Here is a 16318-nt window from a genome sequence, read left to right as displayed (position 1 = left end):
TTCATTTTGTTGCGAGTTTGATCCAAAACTTTATAAAAATATTTAAAATGACGGAATTGCCCTTTTGAGTTTGTTTTTTCATTTTCTTTTTATTACAATAATTAAAAAACAAATAAATAAAATACAATCCCACCCCCACCTCGATCTCCCTTCTCTCTCTCTCTCTCTCTCTCTCTCTCTCTCCTATACAATACCCATCTTCTACATGATTTTTACACAGAGAACTACCACCACCAACACCCGCTGGAGATATAAACGCCGCCACCTTCGTCATCGCCGACCAAAGATATGAACGCCACCAACATTGTCGATCAGAGATATGAACGTCACCAACGCACAGTTGATACCACTCACAGTAGCTAGAAAACCCTCGATTTTCCGGCGGAGAAGACAGAGAGATGATGTAAGTCGACCAGATCTTCAACTCTGATGAAAGTGGCGCTGAAAAACCCTTGGGTTTTTATGCCTCTTGCAAAAAACATTAGGTCCGGTTGATTAGGGTTTTATGGCGGCGGCTGGAATAGGGTTTTATGGCAACGATGTTGCAGGGCGACCACGAAAGGCAACGAATCCGGGGACTCCAGATCTAGACATGAAACCAATCATATCGGAGAAAACAAATAGAGAAAGGGGGGTGACGACTCCGGTGGTGGTTCGACGACAGATCGGTTCGGAGACGACTGATGATTTCTTGCGTTGAAGGGTTTTTAGAGCCGGAGAAGGACGAATCCGACAGTTTCTATGTCGTCGGTGTCGTTTTAGGGGACTGACAGTTTAAAAACCATGAATCGATGATCGGTGGAGACAAATCCGACGAGCTAACAGGTATGATGGTAAGATCTGGCATACTCTGGTGTAAATGGCGACGATTTCAGGCAGTAATAGTGGTTTCCGGCGAACAATGGTGGTTCCCGGTGATGGTGACGGCGGTGTTCTGATTTTTCCGATCGGTTGTTCAGGTGGGATTGGGAGGATATAGGAAGATGAAAGTGGTTATGGGTGTGGGAGATAGTAGGGGTGGTGGTATTTTTATTTTAGATTTTCTTATAAATACAGAAATAAAAAAGAAAAAGATAAAATATAAAAGTGAGGGCAATTCTGTCATTTTAAATATTTTCTTAAAGTTTTGGACCAAACTCGCAACAAAATGAAAAGTTTGGACCTCTGATGCTAGTCCAAACTTTTTTGGACCAAAGTGGCAATTTTGAGCTAACCATAGGAACCATTTGTGCAGTTTAGTCTATTTTTATTGGTTCACATTGTTTTAAAAAAAATGATTAAAAATAATTCTTATCGATTGATTTTTGATTGGAGTGGGCAAAGATCTATCGTTTTGCGTCTCACAACTTGCTCTCCAAAAAGTCAAACAAACAATCTCCCCATACTTCACGAACTTCTATTAAAAACCCGCAAGAAAGATATCTCATATTTGATTATTCTCCAACGAGATTCATCTTTGATTCCATTCGCATCTTCACTTGCTTCCTCGAACAATCAAAATCCAATTCATAAAATCTTTCATACTAATCCCATTTAATCGACTTCTCAATCATGACCATGGTGATAACTTAATACGCCATAAGATCAAGCTTTCGATCGTCAAACTTCATGGGTGTGGAGGGAAACAAACAGACGATCTTGAGCAATGATCAGAAGAACACCACAGATAAGAAATCAAACCCTAAACTAACTTTACTACCTCTAATCGCCCTAATTTTCTACGAAGTTTCCGGGGGTCCATTTGGTGTAGAAGATTCAGTCAAATCTGGAGGCGGAGCTCTACTTTCATTACTAGGGTTCTTAATTTTCCCAATTTTCTGGAGCATTCCAGAAGCATTAATCACAGCCGAACTCGCCACAAGCTTCCCGGAAAACGGCGGATATGTCATCTGGATATCATCGGCGTTCGGCCCTTTTTGGGGTTTCCAAGAAGGGTTTTGGAAATGGTTTAGTGGAGTTATGGATAACGCACTTTACCCTGTATTATTTCTCGATTACTTAAAGCAATCACTCCCGATCTTCGATCAATTATACGCTAGAATTCCAACCCTTTTAGCAATTACTATCTTATTAACTTATCTGAACTACAGAGGCCTTCATATCGTCGGATTTTCTGCTGTTCTTCTTGCTTCTTTCTCTCTCCTTCCATTTGCAGTCATGGGTATTCTTTCAATCCCCAAAATCAGGCCTAAAAGATGGATAACTTTGGATTTCAAGAAAGTTCAATGGAGGGGTTACTTCAATAGCATGTTTTGGAACTTGAATTATTGGGATAAAGCAAGTACATTAGCTGGTGAAGTTGAAAATCCTAGTAGGACGTTTCCGAAAGCTCTTTATGGTGCTGTTATTGTGGTGGTTTGTTCTTATCTGATTCCACTTTTGGCGGGAACTGGGTCATTGGAATCGGATTCCAGTGAATGGAGTGATGGGTATTTTGCTGAAGTCGGGTTTTTGATCGGAGGTTCTTGGCTAAAATGGTGGATTCAAGCTGCTGCTGCTATGTCGAATTTGGGGTTGTTTGAAGCTGAAATGAGTAGTGATGCTTTTCAACTTCTTGGCATGAGTGAAATCGGAATGCTTCCTTCTATATTTGCTTCCAGGTAAAATATTGCATATTTTGTATAAAAAAACCCTTTTTGTTGTATAAAATGGGAAAAAGCTGAAAACTTTGGTGCGTTTTGTACCAAAAAGACATTGGATTTGATGTCTTTAAGCTTTTGGATTGTAGAACTTGAGGGAAATGGGAGCTTTGTGGGAATTTTAAAAGTCCATATAAGTTAGAAAAACGAGAATATAATTTATAAAGTTAATGTGTGCTCTAGTAATATATAGTTTATAAAATTATTGGTATTTTAAAAATCCATGTAAGTTAGAAAAATGAATATATTATAATATTCTTTTTGGTTTTAAAATATGTGTAATGGGTCGAATAACGTTTTACATAAAAAAAACATCATTTTGGTGCAAAAAATAGTGTAATGTGTTAGAGATGGTTTTAAGATACCTTGAATTATCATTCAAATACAAATGTATGAAATAGTTAAATACTCTATCCATTTATTAATAATAGCAACGTTATCCAAATGCAGTTAGATAGATTTTTCAAAATATAATGTCGTAACAAAATAAAATGGAAAGTATAATGCTATAATTGGGTAGATTTTAAAGTAAAATATTTGAATAAGAAATGCTTTGAAAAGTACAATGTTGTAATAGAAAAAATAAAAATACAAGTAGGACACTATATTGCACAAATATATGAAAGTATGTTGCTATTTCTTTATTCTTTTGCTTATTATCCGCATACGTAAAACCTCCTAGGTCAAAATATGGGACACCAACAATCAGCATATTATGCTCAGCAACGGGTGTCATCTTTCTATCATGGATGAGTTTTCAAGAAATCTTGGAATTTCTCAACTTTTTATACGCAATTGGAATGTTATTCGAATTCGCAGCTTTTATAAAACTAAGATTAAAGAAACCGGATCTTCATAGACCTTATAAAGTTCCTTTAAAAACATTTGGTGCAACAATGTTGTGTGTACCTCCAGCTACTTTACTTGTACTCGTGATGTGTTTGGCTTCCTTAAGAACGTTCTTGGTGACCGGTGGTGTTGTTGCTCTAGGGTTTTGCTTGTACCCTTTTATCATTCATGCGAAAAATAAAAATTGGGCCCACTTTGTTTCCATTGATGATGTAAAATTAAATGATTGTGATGTGGAAGATGATGAAAATGTAATGCGCCACGTGGCGGATGAAGCCGGGGTCCGTTTACTATCGGATTCTTCGTCATCTTCTAGTATGGAAAAAGTATCTGAAATATTACCAGAAGGAGGTGAAAATCTGTAAATGCGGTTAAGTTCGAATGAGGTGATACATTTATTCAGTATTGACTGTGGGACATGTTAGTAGGGACACCTTGGGGTGCGTGTACCCTTATTCTTGTTGTATTTAAAGAATGATTGTGATATGTTGTAAAACAATTCTTTGAACCTATTTTTGTTGTACTTAAAAGAAAAGATTATGATATGTTATAAAACTTATTTTTTTACATGATATAACAATTATTTAAATGAATAGTGTATTTGTTAATTGTTATTGATTGTTAATAGTAAAGTGAGAATGTTGAAATAAAAGCAGGGCTAGGATGCATAATGTACTTGTTACTATATGATTGACCAATGTCGTGATACTATGAAGTTTGATCATTGGTGTATGGAAACACGCTTTTTGCATATTGCGTTTTACGCCCCTTGAGTTTATTTGGCAACATAACTAACCTTTGTGTTATATTCTTTTTCTTTTTCATTTGTTTTTACTATTTTATTAGTTTCCGTTTCATGATTTTTTGTTTCATTTGTTTCTACATGAAATAACGTTATGATTTTGAAGGTTGATTTTACAAGTTCTTGATAAATCTAAGAGTAGATTATATTTTTGGTCTACAAGTATAATTGATTTTTGCAATTATCTGGTTTTTAGAAGTCCCTTTTGCAATTTAAATTTTTATTTGATGTTTTTGTAATGTTTTTTATCTCGGTTTCAAGTAAAATGATAAATGACTATTTCTTTTATCATAATATATTTGATTTGTGTAATTTTGATCGATAATTATTTGGAACGTTACAAAATTCTAAAATAAAAACAAGAATTGCAAAAGAAAAGTTCACTCTAACTTTAATTAATAAATTTATTTATTCCAATTATGAATTATGTTTTATAATTATGTTTATGTTGTACCACAAGATCCCAATAATATATTAAAGAGAAGGTGAAAGGACACTATGGTCACTGTACCTAGATAAGTAGGTTAAACGTGGGTTTATCAACCATAATCTTGGTTATAAATACGAAAGTTGGGGATGGATAAAATCACTTTATGGTTTATGCATTTAGACCAAGTCACACCGAAAAGACAATATTCACACACATACAAGTGAGAACTTCGTTTCTACTGAACCAACTTTCATGATTATTAATCAACACATCGAGGACCGAGAACCAAGGCCGACTCTATCTTTTGTCAAACTAAACAATGACTTAGGGTCCCCAATTCTAAAGGGCCCCAAATTTTAAAGCTTATTCACTAATTGTAGTCTAGAAAACTGAGAATCGATCATTTGATTATTACGCATGTCTAACTTGATGCCACAATAAACAATCAAAGTGGCGATTCAATTTCCACAAAAACTCATCTATTCTAGTTCTTCTTCCTTCTCGTCGGCTTCTCCTCATGTCCTCCAATTTCTATTCTAGTCTAAAATGCGAAAATGCAACCAATGGTAGTAGCCAACGATGATTGGATTTAGTGATTCTCGATCAGTCGATTTCAAATCAGGGGTGGCATTGCAAGACTTCAACCGATGAACTGAAAGTCTGAAACAATATGTGCTTCCAATTTCCATTATCTGATATTCTGATTATCTTCTAGTTCTAGTTTTGAGTTTTCATGTTTTCCATCATCTATTTATCTCATCATCCGTGGTTGTGGATTTGTTGTAGATTAAGAATCTAATAAGTGTTATTGACTTATTTCTTGATCCTAATATTGAGTGATATCATTATCTATTTATTTCAAAGGCTCCGGGTAGATTAAGAATTTCAAAAGTTTTTATGATTTCCATTATCTTCTATTATCAAGCAACTAAGTATTTCTAGTCCATAATCCATTAATTTACTTCCAATTTGTTGTTTTCTATTTGTAGTTGTCTTGGTGATTGTTATTATTAATCAGATAATCAATAATCATGTTTAAAAGGAAAGGCCAAAGATCCCTAACTTTTTGGTTCGCTTAGAGTTCTCGAACTGATTAAATCGTCCCTGCCGAAGACAATGATATACTATGATTTGAGATTCTATGGATTTATGATTTGTTTGATACAGATAAATCTTTATAAGTTTTTGTTAAAATTTGAGGTTCTATTGAATATATGACTCTTTATAAATTAACGTAACTAAAAGTTTTATGACACGACAAAAACAAAAACAAGAAAAATGAACAAAAGAAATTAAGTGATTTCATTTACGATTAAATTGTCAGTACAGTGGGTGTAATAATTTGGAACAGAATTATATGTATGATGATTAATACATTATTTATTCTATCCTAATTCTACATCATAACAAATAAAATAGCTAGTTAGTGTCAAAACAATGAGGAAAATAGTATATAGACGTTAAGGGTTGATATTGCAATCCATGTTAAGTTAGGGGGTTATTTATGAAGTTACTCAATATATCGTCAAGCGGGTCGTCTTTGTTCTTGCATAAGTAGCGATTTACATTAACGTTTTCACGAAAGGGTTTTCCAATTCCTAAATCCAAATTCTAGGGTTTCAATCCTACTCAAAAATCGAACTTACGATCGCAAGATAAACTCAAATTGACCCGTCGATTCGAACAAAACCATCGAAGAACCTCGGAGCAACAATTCAATTGCTGAAATCAGCAAGCGCGATTCAATTCAGGTCGATTTTCTCTCATCCGATTGCTATTTTTGTTGCTGAATTATTTAACTAAAGTGTCACACTAGATCGCAATCACTTCGATATTTCCACGATTTGTTCGCATTTAACAAATGCTATCGAGTTCTTCTAAGTTCATGTTTTCGTTATCGATCAGTTTTTACACAAATTGAGAATTTCATTAGAGCATTGAAAAGCTTCGATTGTTACAAGTAGTTTCTTAATTTTATTTCCACAGTTGAAAGGATACTCGATGTAGCTGGAATGCATTAGTTCAAATTCGTATCGAGATTTTCTAAGTGGCAAATTAACATTCTTTACCCTCATAAATCTTTAAACTAGGGATAGCAATCTGAAACTCTGTTATATGATTACATAAATATCTTGGTTATCAGCCTCTTTGTAGAGTTTACTTTCTTGAAATAATGAAACAAACATACGCCCCTTTTTGGATTGCGAAGCATTTCCTTTACTTTAAACCCAAAATTCATATGATCCTGCATTGATTTCCATTACAATCATAACAAGCATCTTACATTGACAATCAAAACATTGTGGATTTTAGGTATTCAAGACTAAATGGGCGCGAATCAGTATACACGAATCGATACATTAGAGCTGAAAGCTCTTTTCCATAAAAAACTTGGACAACAAAGAGCCGATAAATACTTCATTCTACTCTACAAATACCTCAATTGCCAGCTTGCAAAGAACAACTTCCTCAAATTCTTGATCCTAACAATCGGTAGAGAAAATCTCCCTCTTCACAACCGATTAATCACTTCAATCGTAAAAAACGCCACTCTATCCAAAACCCCACCACCAACATTCAAAAAGTTCACAAAATCCCTCAATGTCAAGATTGCGAGGGGACAAAGGAACAATCTGCAGTCATATGTTCCTTCGTCCCCTCGCAAGAGCCGGTCCCCACGGGACCAGAAGTCAAAAGACCGTTTTAGCCCTCTCGGGCCAAACGGTAAATCCGATTTCCACCAAAGTCCAACCGAACTTCATTCTCTCGGTAGCCGACCGCCAATTGAGGTTCTATCGGTTGAAGACGGCGAAGAGGTTGTTTCCGGGAGCCCAGGGATTCAGAGCAGAAGCCCGGTTACAGCTCCTCTGGGTATTTCATTAAGCAAAACCCGAAAGAGCTTGTACCGGGCTTCTGTCCATGGGCCCGCGAACGCTTCGCGGGCCCATATGTGTCAGAACAATTTTGAATTGCCCGATAGTCGATACTTGAGGGGGTGTTTGAGACAAAAGTTGGAAGGTGAGGGGCTAAGTGTTTCGGAAGATTGTGCGAATTTGTTAAATGTTGGTTTGGATGCTTATTTGAAAAGATTGATCGAGCCTTGTATCAGTCAAGCCCGTTCAAGGCTTGGTCAATCTCAAAGTCAAAGTCAAAGTCAAACTGCTTCTGTTGTAAATGGGCCGAGGGTAGTTTCGTCTGTTTTGGATCTTAGTGTTGCGATGGAGTGTGATCCACGTAGACTTGGAGTTGACTGGTCAACGCAAATGGAGAAATTACGGTTTAGTACTTTTGAAGAATAAAATTAGATTTTTGTGATTCTTTGTGGTAGAACTAGAATTTTGATTCTTGGAGGTGTATGCTTCTTGATAACTTGTCTCTGAATTGTTTATGGGGGCTTTCAAGTTTCAATGAGTTCACCAGCATCTTTTATTAGTTGTTTTAGTGTTGTATAGCGTATGGGGATATACCTCCAAGTTTGAGTATATTCTCTCGAGTTCACTTCTAATGCTTTATGTTGAGAAAAAGAAGGGCATTTTAGTCATTTCCCATACTATTGTTTACATGCCAAATCTAACAAATGTTTACATGTTTAGTAGTACCAAGTGTTTCATTAGTGACTTAATTCGAAAATTAGTAAAAACATTAAAGCAAGCTTTGTTTGTTAGGTGTTTGACAAACTTGTACTGTAGATAAAAAAAATAAACTATATATCCAGTAAATTTATATTTTCTATTTTGGGATAAATGCACATTGAACAAATAAATAACTATACATATTCATGTGTCGTAAGTAATTTAAAAGAAATAAATATATTGATGTCAATAAATAACAAAAATAACAATCGATTTGGGTCATAATTGTTACTACTTAACGAAACGCAATTGGTTATATCATTTTGTTGTGTACATGACTTGCACTAATTAATTATATCATTTTGTTTACATGTGACAAACAATCAACACAATCTTAATGCAAACCTTTACTATTGTATTTAAACCAAAGTTTATGTGATTCCGAACATAAACTTATAGCAGATATTTTACATTGACAACCAAATTTTTGTGGATTTTAGGTATTCGAGATTAGATGTGTGTCAATTAGTATATACATTAGAGCTAAATGCTCTTTTACATGACCGTGGTAAATATGAAAAAGAAAATGTGGAGATATGAATGATCAACAAAAATTGATAGGCCGTTTCTGAAAATATTTCTCGTGACCTCGTATTCATATCTTGCTTCAGATGAGGAAAGATAATGTCATCTAGTTTATTATATCAGTAGCTTTTTTTCCGCCTTGACACTGTTCAGTTCTTTGTTTAAAGCATGGGCTCCCACACAGTCGACTATTTGCTTAAAGCCTAATTGCTGAAGAAGGAAGAAGAACGGAAACAGAGGAACAACGATCGACTATTGCAACTAGGTCAGAAAATGGTTCCGGGTGATTGGGTGGTGTTTCTCGACAATCAAATGTGTGTTTAGCAACTTAGATTAACAAGAGGAAGAAGATGAGAACGAGAGCTGTTGCCCCTTTTGATCTTGTCAGAATCAGTAACCACTCAGGTGGTTTCTTTGACAGCGATCGAGAGAAAAAAAAAAAAGGAAGAAAGAGTGAAAAATGGGAGGGAGAGAGACCCTTTGAAAATAATGATAATTATATTTTATCATTTCTTATTTTTTTAAATAATAATTTTTTTTTTCATAAATGGTTGGTGCCGCAAAAGTTGCATTTGCCACATAGGTGACACATCATCATTTACCACAAAAATATGATTTTATGTCACACCGAAGAAGTGGTGCCACACTTGATTTTTTTCTAATTAAATAAAAACTATATTTTTAATGAAAAAGATTCATTTCATTACTTCAAAATAAAAGTAACATTACATTCTATTGCTTTAAAAAAATCCAAAAAACTTAAAAGAAAAAAAAACAAAAAAAAAACACGAGAAATTTTAAACCTACAAACTTAAAAAAACATACATCAAACGATTAAAAATAAAACACACTACATGAAGTCGTCCTTCGAGAACCCGTCTTCCAAGTCATCATTCAGATCCAAATTGAGGTTAATGTGTTGAATCTCGTAAACGTGTTCCACCAAGTACATACGAAGATTGTGAAATATTTCATTTCAACGAACCTCTACTCTTTTTTCAATGTACTCGTCGCCCCCAATTTCTATTGCTTGTGTCGCAGAAATGGTTTCCTCTTCATCATACTCACATATCGCTCTTCCTTTATTTTTTATAATCATATTATGCAGTATTATACATGCATACATTACTTCATGCATTTTTTCCCGTTGAAAAAAAATTGCTGGTTTTTTCAATATAAACTAACGTTTCTTGAGAGCTCCAAAAGCACGCTCGACATCCTTCCTGACTCTTTCTCAAGCTTTCTTGAATTTTTTCCGACGAGTATCATTCGGACACGTAAATGATTTAACAAAAACTGCATACTCAAGATATATCCCATCAACTAGATAATAACCATATTTATATGGTGTTCCACACAATTGGAAAGAAGAATATGGTGCTAATTCGTCGTATATGTTGTTAAATATATGTGAACGATTAAGAACGTTAATGTCGTTAAAGGATCCAGGAGAACCAAAAAAAGCATGTCAAATCCACTGTTTATGTGATGCCACCGCTTCAAATATGACCGTTGGATGTCCATGATCATCTCGGGTAAATTGACCATGGTGTGAGGTAGGGCAATTTTCTCATGCCCAATGTAGACAATCTAAACTTCCTAACATTCCAAGAAAGTCATGTACGCTAACATGATGTGATTGCAATTTCATGATATCAGTGCGTGTAGGCTTACGTAAATATTTGGACCATAAAACTGAATAATAGTTTTGCAAAAATAGTGTAGATTATCTCGTGCAGTCCTAGCTGACATCCTAAAACTCTCGCTCAACGCATCAAGAGAGATGTCATATGCTAATTGACGAAGTGCAGCTGTGCATTTTTGTAAAGGGGTGAAACTGAGTGTACCTCTAGCATCGGGCCGTTGCTCGAAAAAAATCATACTCCCCTGTTAGATCTTCGACTATACGTTCGTACAATGGTTTGAACATTCAGAAACGTCTTCTAAAATAGTATCCTTGAAAAGTGGCATTTTCTTAAAAGTAGTATTGTATCAGACGTTGGTTTGCATCTTCACAATTTCTACAAATAAATCTTCGGGCTCCGGGTTCAGCACAGTCAGATGTCCTACTGCATGCCGCTTCATACGTTTGTTCCGCAAATTTAGCAGCAACGACAAAAACATCGAGCATAACATCAAATTCTTCAGAAGAATCGGACGAAGTCATTTTTTTTGATTTTTTTGAGAGGTAATGTAGTAGAAAGATAAAAAAAAAATGAAGGTTTGAAAGGTTTAAATAGATGTTAAAGGTTTAAAATAAAATAAAAAAAAAACCCAAATTATGACTGTTTGCAACCGTCAAAATAGGCTGACCAATCAAAATCAAGCAAGAACCGCTCCCTCTGAAAGCCGCATCGCAGCCTCAGCCGTCGCACCTGGACCGCACCCATGGGCCGGTGTTTGTGCTTATGTGGCAAGGGGAGTGCGGCCTCAGTCTGGTCTTATAGTAGTAAAATGACGGAAATGTCTTTTAATTAACGGACAAAATTTAACGACGTGACTGATAAGGACATTTTGTTAAAAGTTGGAAACCACATGGACCATCTATTAGATCTTTTAAACTTAGAGACTAAACTTAAGATTTCGGAATACAACATGACCATTTATGAAGTTTTCTCTTCTAGTTATAGCTTGGTCAATTAGTTATATCTTAGTCAATGGATGTTGGACACTTCTTAAGATTTAATTTGATAACTAGAATAAAATATTGCCTCATTGCTCTTATGCCTTTATTTTTTGCTCAATTATTTGTTCGAAGGTAGCAATATATAAAACATAAAATCAAATTTAAAAAAATAGCTAGATTATTTATTTTGAACAAGTCATCATCCGAATCATGACTCATTGACATAAGAAAATACATTATAGTAAGTATTTTGGAAAAGAAATTAACGAACCATAAAATCATAGAGGGATCGGAAAGGAGTAAAGTATGTTGTCAAATTTAACTAATGACTTTTTTTGTATATTGTATAACGGAGTTTTTAGATATGTATAAAAATGAAAATAGAATGCTATAAAAATAAATAAATGTAAATACGTTGCTATTTGTTGTATTTAACCCTTTCAAATAAAAGTTATTAATATATGAAAGGGCAGGATGCGTGTTTTACATTTTCAGACGTAAAAGCAGAAACAAACAAGGTAGGATGGTATTGGGATTGGGATACGAGTCTTGAGAGTGTTTCTATCTTAGGAATCATAGTTTTCGACTTCACCTCATGTTCCATATTAATCCTTTCAAAGTCAGGACTCCAATCCACATTATTTCAATTTAAGCAATGAATTTATCAAAAGAAATTTACTCCACATGAGACACTAGAGAGTATTTGATGGGTTGAGTTAAATTCGATAATACCCCCAAGTATAGCCATCATGGGGATAGTGTTGGAACATAATAAAAATTTGAAGAAAGAAAGATGAAATATTAAATCATAAAAAGCAAATAACTTTTGTATTAAAAAATTAACTACAATTATCATATTAACATAAATAAATTATATAAAAAAACAATGTCATAGATATCACGTTATAAATTTTTGTTTCAAAATGATATTATCGTCTCTTGCCGACAATAAATTAAAAAAATAATAATAACAATAACTTTAGTTTTGAATCATAATGTTCACAACTTCGATAATGCAAAGTCACCAAAAGCCATATATATGTACAAATTTGTTGTGTTCTCAACAAAACAGCGCCTGAAGACACTTGTGCTTGTTTGTAAGATGTTAAAATGACCAAATTGGGAATGAGATCATTAATGCTAAATTGCTAATGCTATGTTGTAAACATGTAAACAATTTGTATAAATCTGACTTGTAATTTGACTGAATAAATGTCTTTATCAGTTGGCGCCTGCTTTTGCTAAGCTGGCCATATATGTGATGTAAATCGTCCATACATACGCAAACGAGTTGCTCACCAGTGGCTGCATTGTTCAAAACCAATATGTAACTGTAAACTAAATACATATCTAAATCATTTCTAAAAAAATAAAAAGAAAATGTAATAATGGTATTCGTATTATTACCTGCAAATGAACGGGGACGAATCTGAAGGTGATAAAATCACATATCGGCCAATATAACACGTTATTGATCATTGTCGGCAACATGTCTCGCTTTAATCTCGCCATAATTTCTTTGCCTTTTTCACCTGAGAGATGTGATAGATTTAGACACAGTCTCATATGTCTGTATATATGTTGGAGTCTACCCCCATATGTGTGTGTGTATATATATAGATATATATATATATATATATATATATATATATATATATATATATATATATATGTTGGAGTCTACCCCCATCTGTCTGTATATGTGTTGGAGTCTACTCTCATCTGTCTGTATATATGTTGGAGTCTACTCTCATGTGTTGGAGTCTACCCCCATCTGTCTGTATATATGTTGGAGTCTACTCTCATCTGTCTGTATATATGTTGGAGTCTACTCTCATGTGTTGGAGTCTACCCCCATCTGTCTGTATATATGTTGGAGTCTACCCCCACCTGTCTGTATATATGTTGGAGTCTACTCTCATGTGTTGGAGTCTACCCCCATCTGTCTGTATATATGTTGGAGTCTACTCTCATGTGTTGGAGTCTACCCCCATCTGTCTGTATATATGTTGGAGTCTACTCTCATCTGTCTGTATATATGTTGGAGTCTACTCTCATGTGTTGGAGTCTACCCCCATCTGTCTGTATATATGTTGGAGTCTACTCTCATCCGTCTGTATATATGTTGAAGTCTACCCCTATTTGTCTATATATATGTTGGAGTCGACCCCCATTTGTCTGTATATATGTTGGAGTCTACTCTCATCTGTTGGAGTCTATGTTGAAGTCTACTATCATCTGTTAGAGTCTACTCTCATATGTTGGAGTCTACTCTCATCTCATCTGCAGGATCCGTCTATATATATGTTCGAGTCTACTCTTATATGTATGTATATATGTTGGAGTCTACTCTCATCTGTTGGAGTCTACCCCCATCTATATGTATATATTTTGGAGTCTACTCTCATCTATCTATATATATGTTGAAGTCTACCCGTATTTGTGTGTATATATATATATATATATATATATATATATATATATATATATATATATATATATATATATATATATATATATATATGTTGGAGTCTACCCCCATCTATATGTATATATTTTGGAGTCTACTCTCATCTATCTGTATATATGTTGAAGTCTACCCGTATTTGTCTCTATATATGTTGGAGTCTACTCCATTTGTATATATATATATATATATATATATATATATATATATATATATATATATATATATGTGTGTGTGTGTGTGTTGGAGTCTATTCTTATATTTATGTATATATGTTGGAGTTACTCGCATCTGTATATATGTTGGAGTCTACCTTCTCTCTTTAATAACTCTTTCGGAAAATAAATTCAAAGCTAATATTGAAAAACAAGATAAAGAGTGATTAAAAAAACATACCTTGCAGGGCTGCATTGACAGAGAAGAAAGTGGCAGTCATTATAGGTCCATATATAGTCTGTCCCATGAACATCTTTTTAAATATTGTGATAAGATCCTGTTTTGGTAGAACTCTTGAAACAAAGTTGAACCAGAAATGTAGTGATGGACCTAATATGATCATACCATATCCAGCCATACGAAAAGTCCTTATCACATCATAAGCCTCTGAAGAAGACCTTGTCATTGTCTGGAAATTGATTATACCCAATTTGAGAAAGAGAAACCACAAACGAATACCCCTCTATATTAATGTAATTCAGCTTGGAAAGTTGCAATTAACATGGGACATCATTATCTTTGGATTCTAATATAACCTATATATGGCTCTAACAATCTACATATATCTTCGATTCCCTTTCAGAGATGAGTACTATTAATGAATTGAGAAAGATTGGACTTTGTGGAGATAACCAAACAATAAATATCATTAAATGCATTGCAAGAACAAATCATTAACAAATTCAATAGCCAAACAAACTGAAGATTCAGAATACAAACATTAGATATAAGTTAAGTACAAGTACCTGAGATGTAAAATCAGCAGCAGTGTAAATGAGGGCGGATGTGATGCTTTTAGTAAGAATGGGTCGGGTTTTAATCATGCCCAAATACCATCCAATTGCTGCACTATTCGTAATAGAAGCCAATAGCGTTTTACCATTGGTCTTATTACTAATACTACGAACTGGAACAGAAAATTCCAAATCTTTGGTTTTTCGACCAGGAAATCGGGAGTAAAAAGCTTTGGAAAGTTGGGGTTCTCGTCGGACATGGCTTCTGTGAATCGGAACACCGATTGAACCCGAAACAGAGTGGCTTCTCCATATGTTTTGAACTTTGTTGCCATTTCTTAGGACGCTGGTGTTCATTTTGAGAGAGAAATATGGCTTTGTGAAATAGGGTTTGATTTTCAGGGGAAGGGAAGGGAAGAGAAGAAACGGCTTTTTATGGCTTCCGGAAGAAAGGGGAAGGAGACATGTGTTTCGCTGGCGTCTGCAAATTGTGTCTTACTCGCGCCGTCGCGTGTACAATTGATTATGATTTTTGTTTAAATTATAACTAATGAATTACTCGTGTCGTTATTAATGGTCCTTCTTTTTTTGGGGTGGTCTTTGTAATTGGTTCGTACTTATTTTTCTAACTCGAATTATTTCTATTTTTTGGTTTTGGTTTAAAAATAACTATAGGGTAAATTAAATTAATCGTCTCTTATGCTTATGCCAAAAAGCATGTTTAGTCTCTATTTTTAAAAATTAACTCGGACCGTCCCTCGTTTTTTTAAAACTTGCACCCTTTATCCCTTTAGATATAAAAAGACTAGTTTGCCCTTAATAATTTCTTTTTTAATTTTCTTTTATCTGTTAATCATTTTTAGACTTAAAAAAAAGAGAAAAAAAATATCTTTACCAAACCCTCCCCCCTCCCCCCCCCCCCCCTCTTTCCCTTTCCCCAGTTGCTTTCGTCTCCTTCACTCTTACCATTACCGCCAACCACCCAAAACCTAACTCTTCGGCGAGACCACATAACTTTCTCCTCCTTTCTCTGGCGATGGTGGCAGAGAAGTCTTCTTCTTTTGCCCCCACTTTCAAGCTCATATCTCATTCCCTCATCGTCTGTAAATCTGTTGTAAATTGAGGTTGATGAAGTGGTGGATAAAGTGGCCAGAGAATACGATGGCAAGGCTTTATGTTATAGCCCATGTTCTTATTCTCCCTCCAATAGGTCACTAGATATGTCTCCTCTTTCCTAACGCTTCAATCGATGTGTTCATGGTAATCTTTACAAACAAAACTTTGAAATGGATTTGAAAAAGGCTACAAATAAGATCGTGCTTCGTGTCCAGCCTGATGAAGCGATTTATCTCAAGATCAATAATAAGGTTCCTGGTCTTGGAATCAGAATTGATCGTA

The 16318-nt window shown here is 34.7% G+C and overlaps 3 protein-coding genes across 3 annotated transcripts; 2 read left to right on the top strand and 1 right to left on the bottom strand.

Annotated features, from left to right (window-relative positions):
* Positions 1 to 1320: 1320 nt before the first annotated feature.
* Positions 1321 to 4081, top strand: LOC111920556 (probable polyamine transporter At3g19553). Its single transcript, XM_023916140.3, has 2 exons — positions 1321 to 2600; positions 3322 to 4081. Exons 1-2 carry the CDS (start codon positions 1609 to 1611, stop codon positions 3851 to 3853), a joined length of 1524 nt encoding a protein of 507 aa, XP_023771908.1. The 5' UTR covers positions 1321 to 1608; the 3' UTR covers positions 3854 to 4081.
* A 2194-nt stretch (positions 4082 to 6275) lies between these two features.
* On the top strand, positions 6276 to 8333 carry LOC111920555 (uncharacterized). The gene is made up of 2 exons (XM_023916139.3): positions 6276 to 6471; positions 7034 to 8333. The coding sequence occupies exon 2, from the start codon at positions 7048 to 7050 to the stop codon at positions 8017 to 8019; it is 972 nt and encodes a 323-aa protein (XP_023771907.1). The 5' UTR covers positions 6276 to 6471; positions 7034 to 7047; the 3' UTR covers positions 8020 to 8333.
* A 4132-nt stretch (positions 8334 to 12465) lies between these two features.
* On the bottom strand, positions 12466 to 15429 carry LOC111920554 (protein SYM1). The gene is made up of 4 exons (XM_023916137.3): positions 14933 to 15429; positions 14367 to 14595; positions 12911 to 13035; positions 12466 to 12808 (listed from the first exon to the last, which is right to left on the bottom strand). The coding sequence occupies exons 1-4, from the start codon at positions 15275 to 15277 to the stop codon at positions 12725 to 12727; spliced, it is 783 nt and encodes a 260-aa protein (XP_023771905.1). The 5' UTR covers positions 15278 to 15429; the 3' UTR covers positions 12466 to 12724.
* Between the last annotated feature and the right edge of the window lie 889 nt (positions 15430 to 16318).

This window comes from Lactuca sativa, chromosome 9 (genome assembly GCF_002870075.4).
Source record: "Lactuca sativa cultivar Salinas chromosome 9, Lsat_Salinas_v11, whole genome shotgun sequence".
Lineage (NCBI taxonomy): Eukaryota > Viridiplantae > Streptophyta > Magnoliopsida > Asterales > Asteraceae > Lactuca > Lactuca sativa.
The sequence above is the reverse complement of the archived record's forward strand: the minus strand, read 5'-3'. Positions and strand labels throughout refer to the sequence as shown.

Excerpts from the sequence above, each read along its gene's own strand:
- LOC111920556 (XM_023916140.3), top strand. The coding sequence starts at position 1,609 with ATGGGTGTGGAGGGAAACAAACAGACGATCTTGAGCAATGATCAGAAG. Across the intron at positions 2,601-3,321 it reads CCTTCTATATTTGCTTCCAG|GTCAAAATATGGGACACCAA; the intron begins GTAAAATATTGC and ends AAAACCTCCTAG.
- LOC111920555 (XM_023916139.3), top strand. The coding sequence starts at position 7,048 with ATGGGCGCGAATCAGTATACACGAATCGATACATTAGAGCTGAAAGCT.
- LOC111920554 (XM_023916137.3), bottom strand. The coding sequence starts at position 15,277 with ATGAACACCAGCGTCCTAAGAAATGGCAACAAAGTTCAAAACATATGG. Across the intron at positions 14,596-14,932 it reads CTGCTGATTTTACATCTCAG|ACAATGACAAGGTCTTCTTC; the intron begins GTACTTGTACTT and ends ATCAATTTCCAG. Across the intron at positions 12,809-12,910 it reads TCGTCCCCGTTCATTTGCAG|CCACTGGTGAGCAACTCGTT; the intron begins GTAATAATACGA and ends TGAACAATGCAG.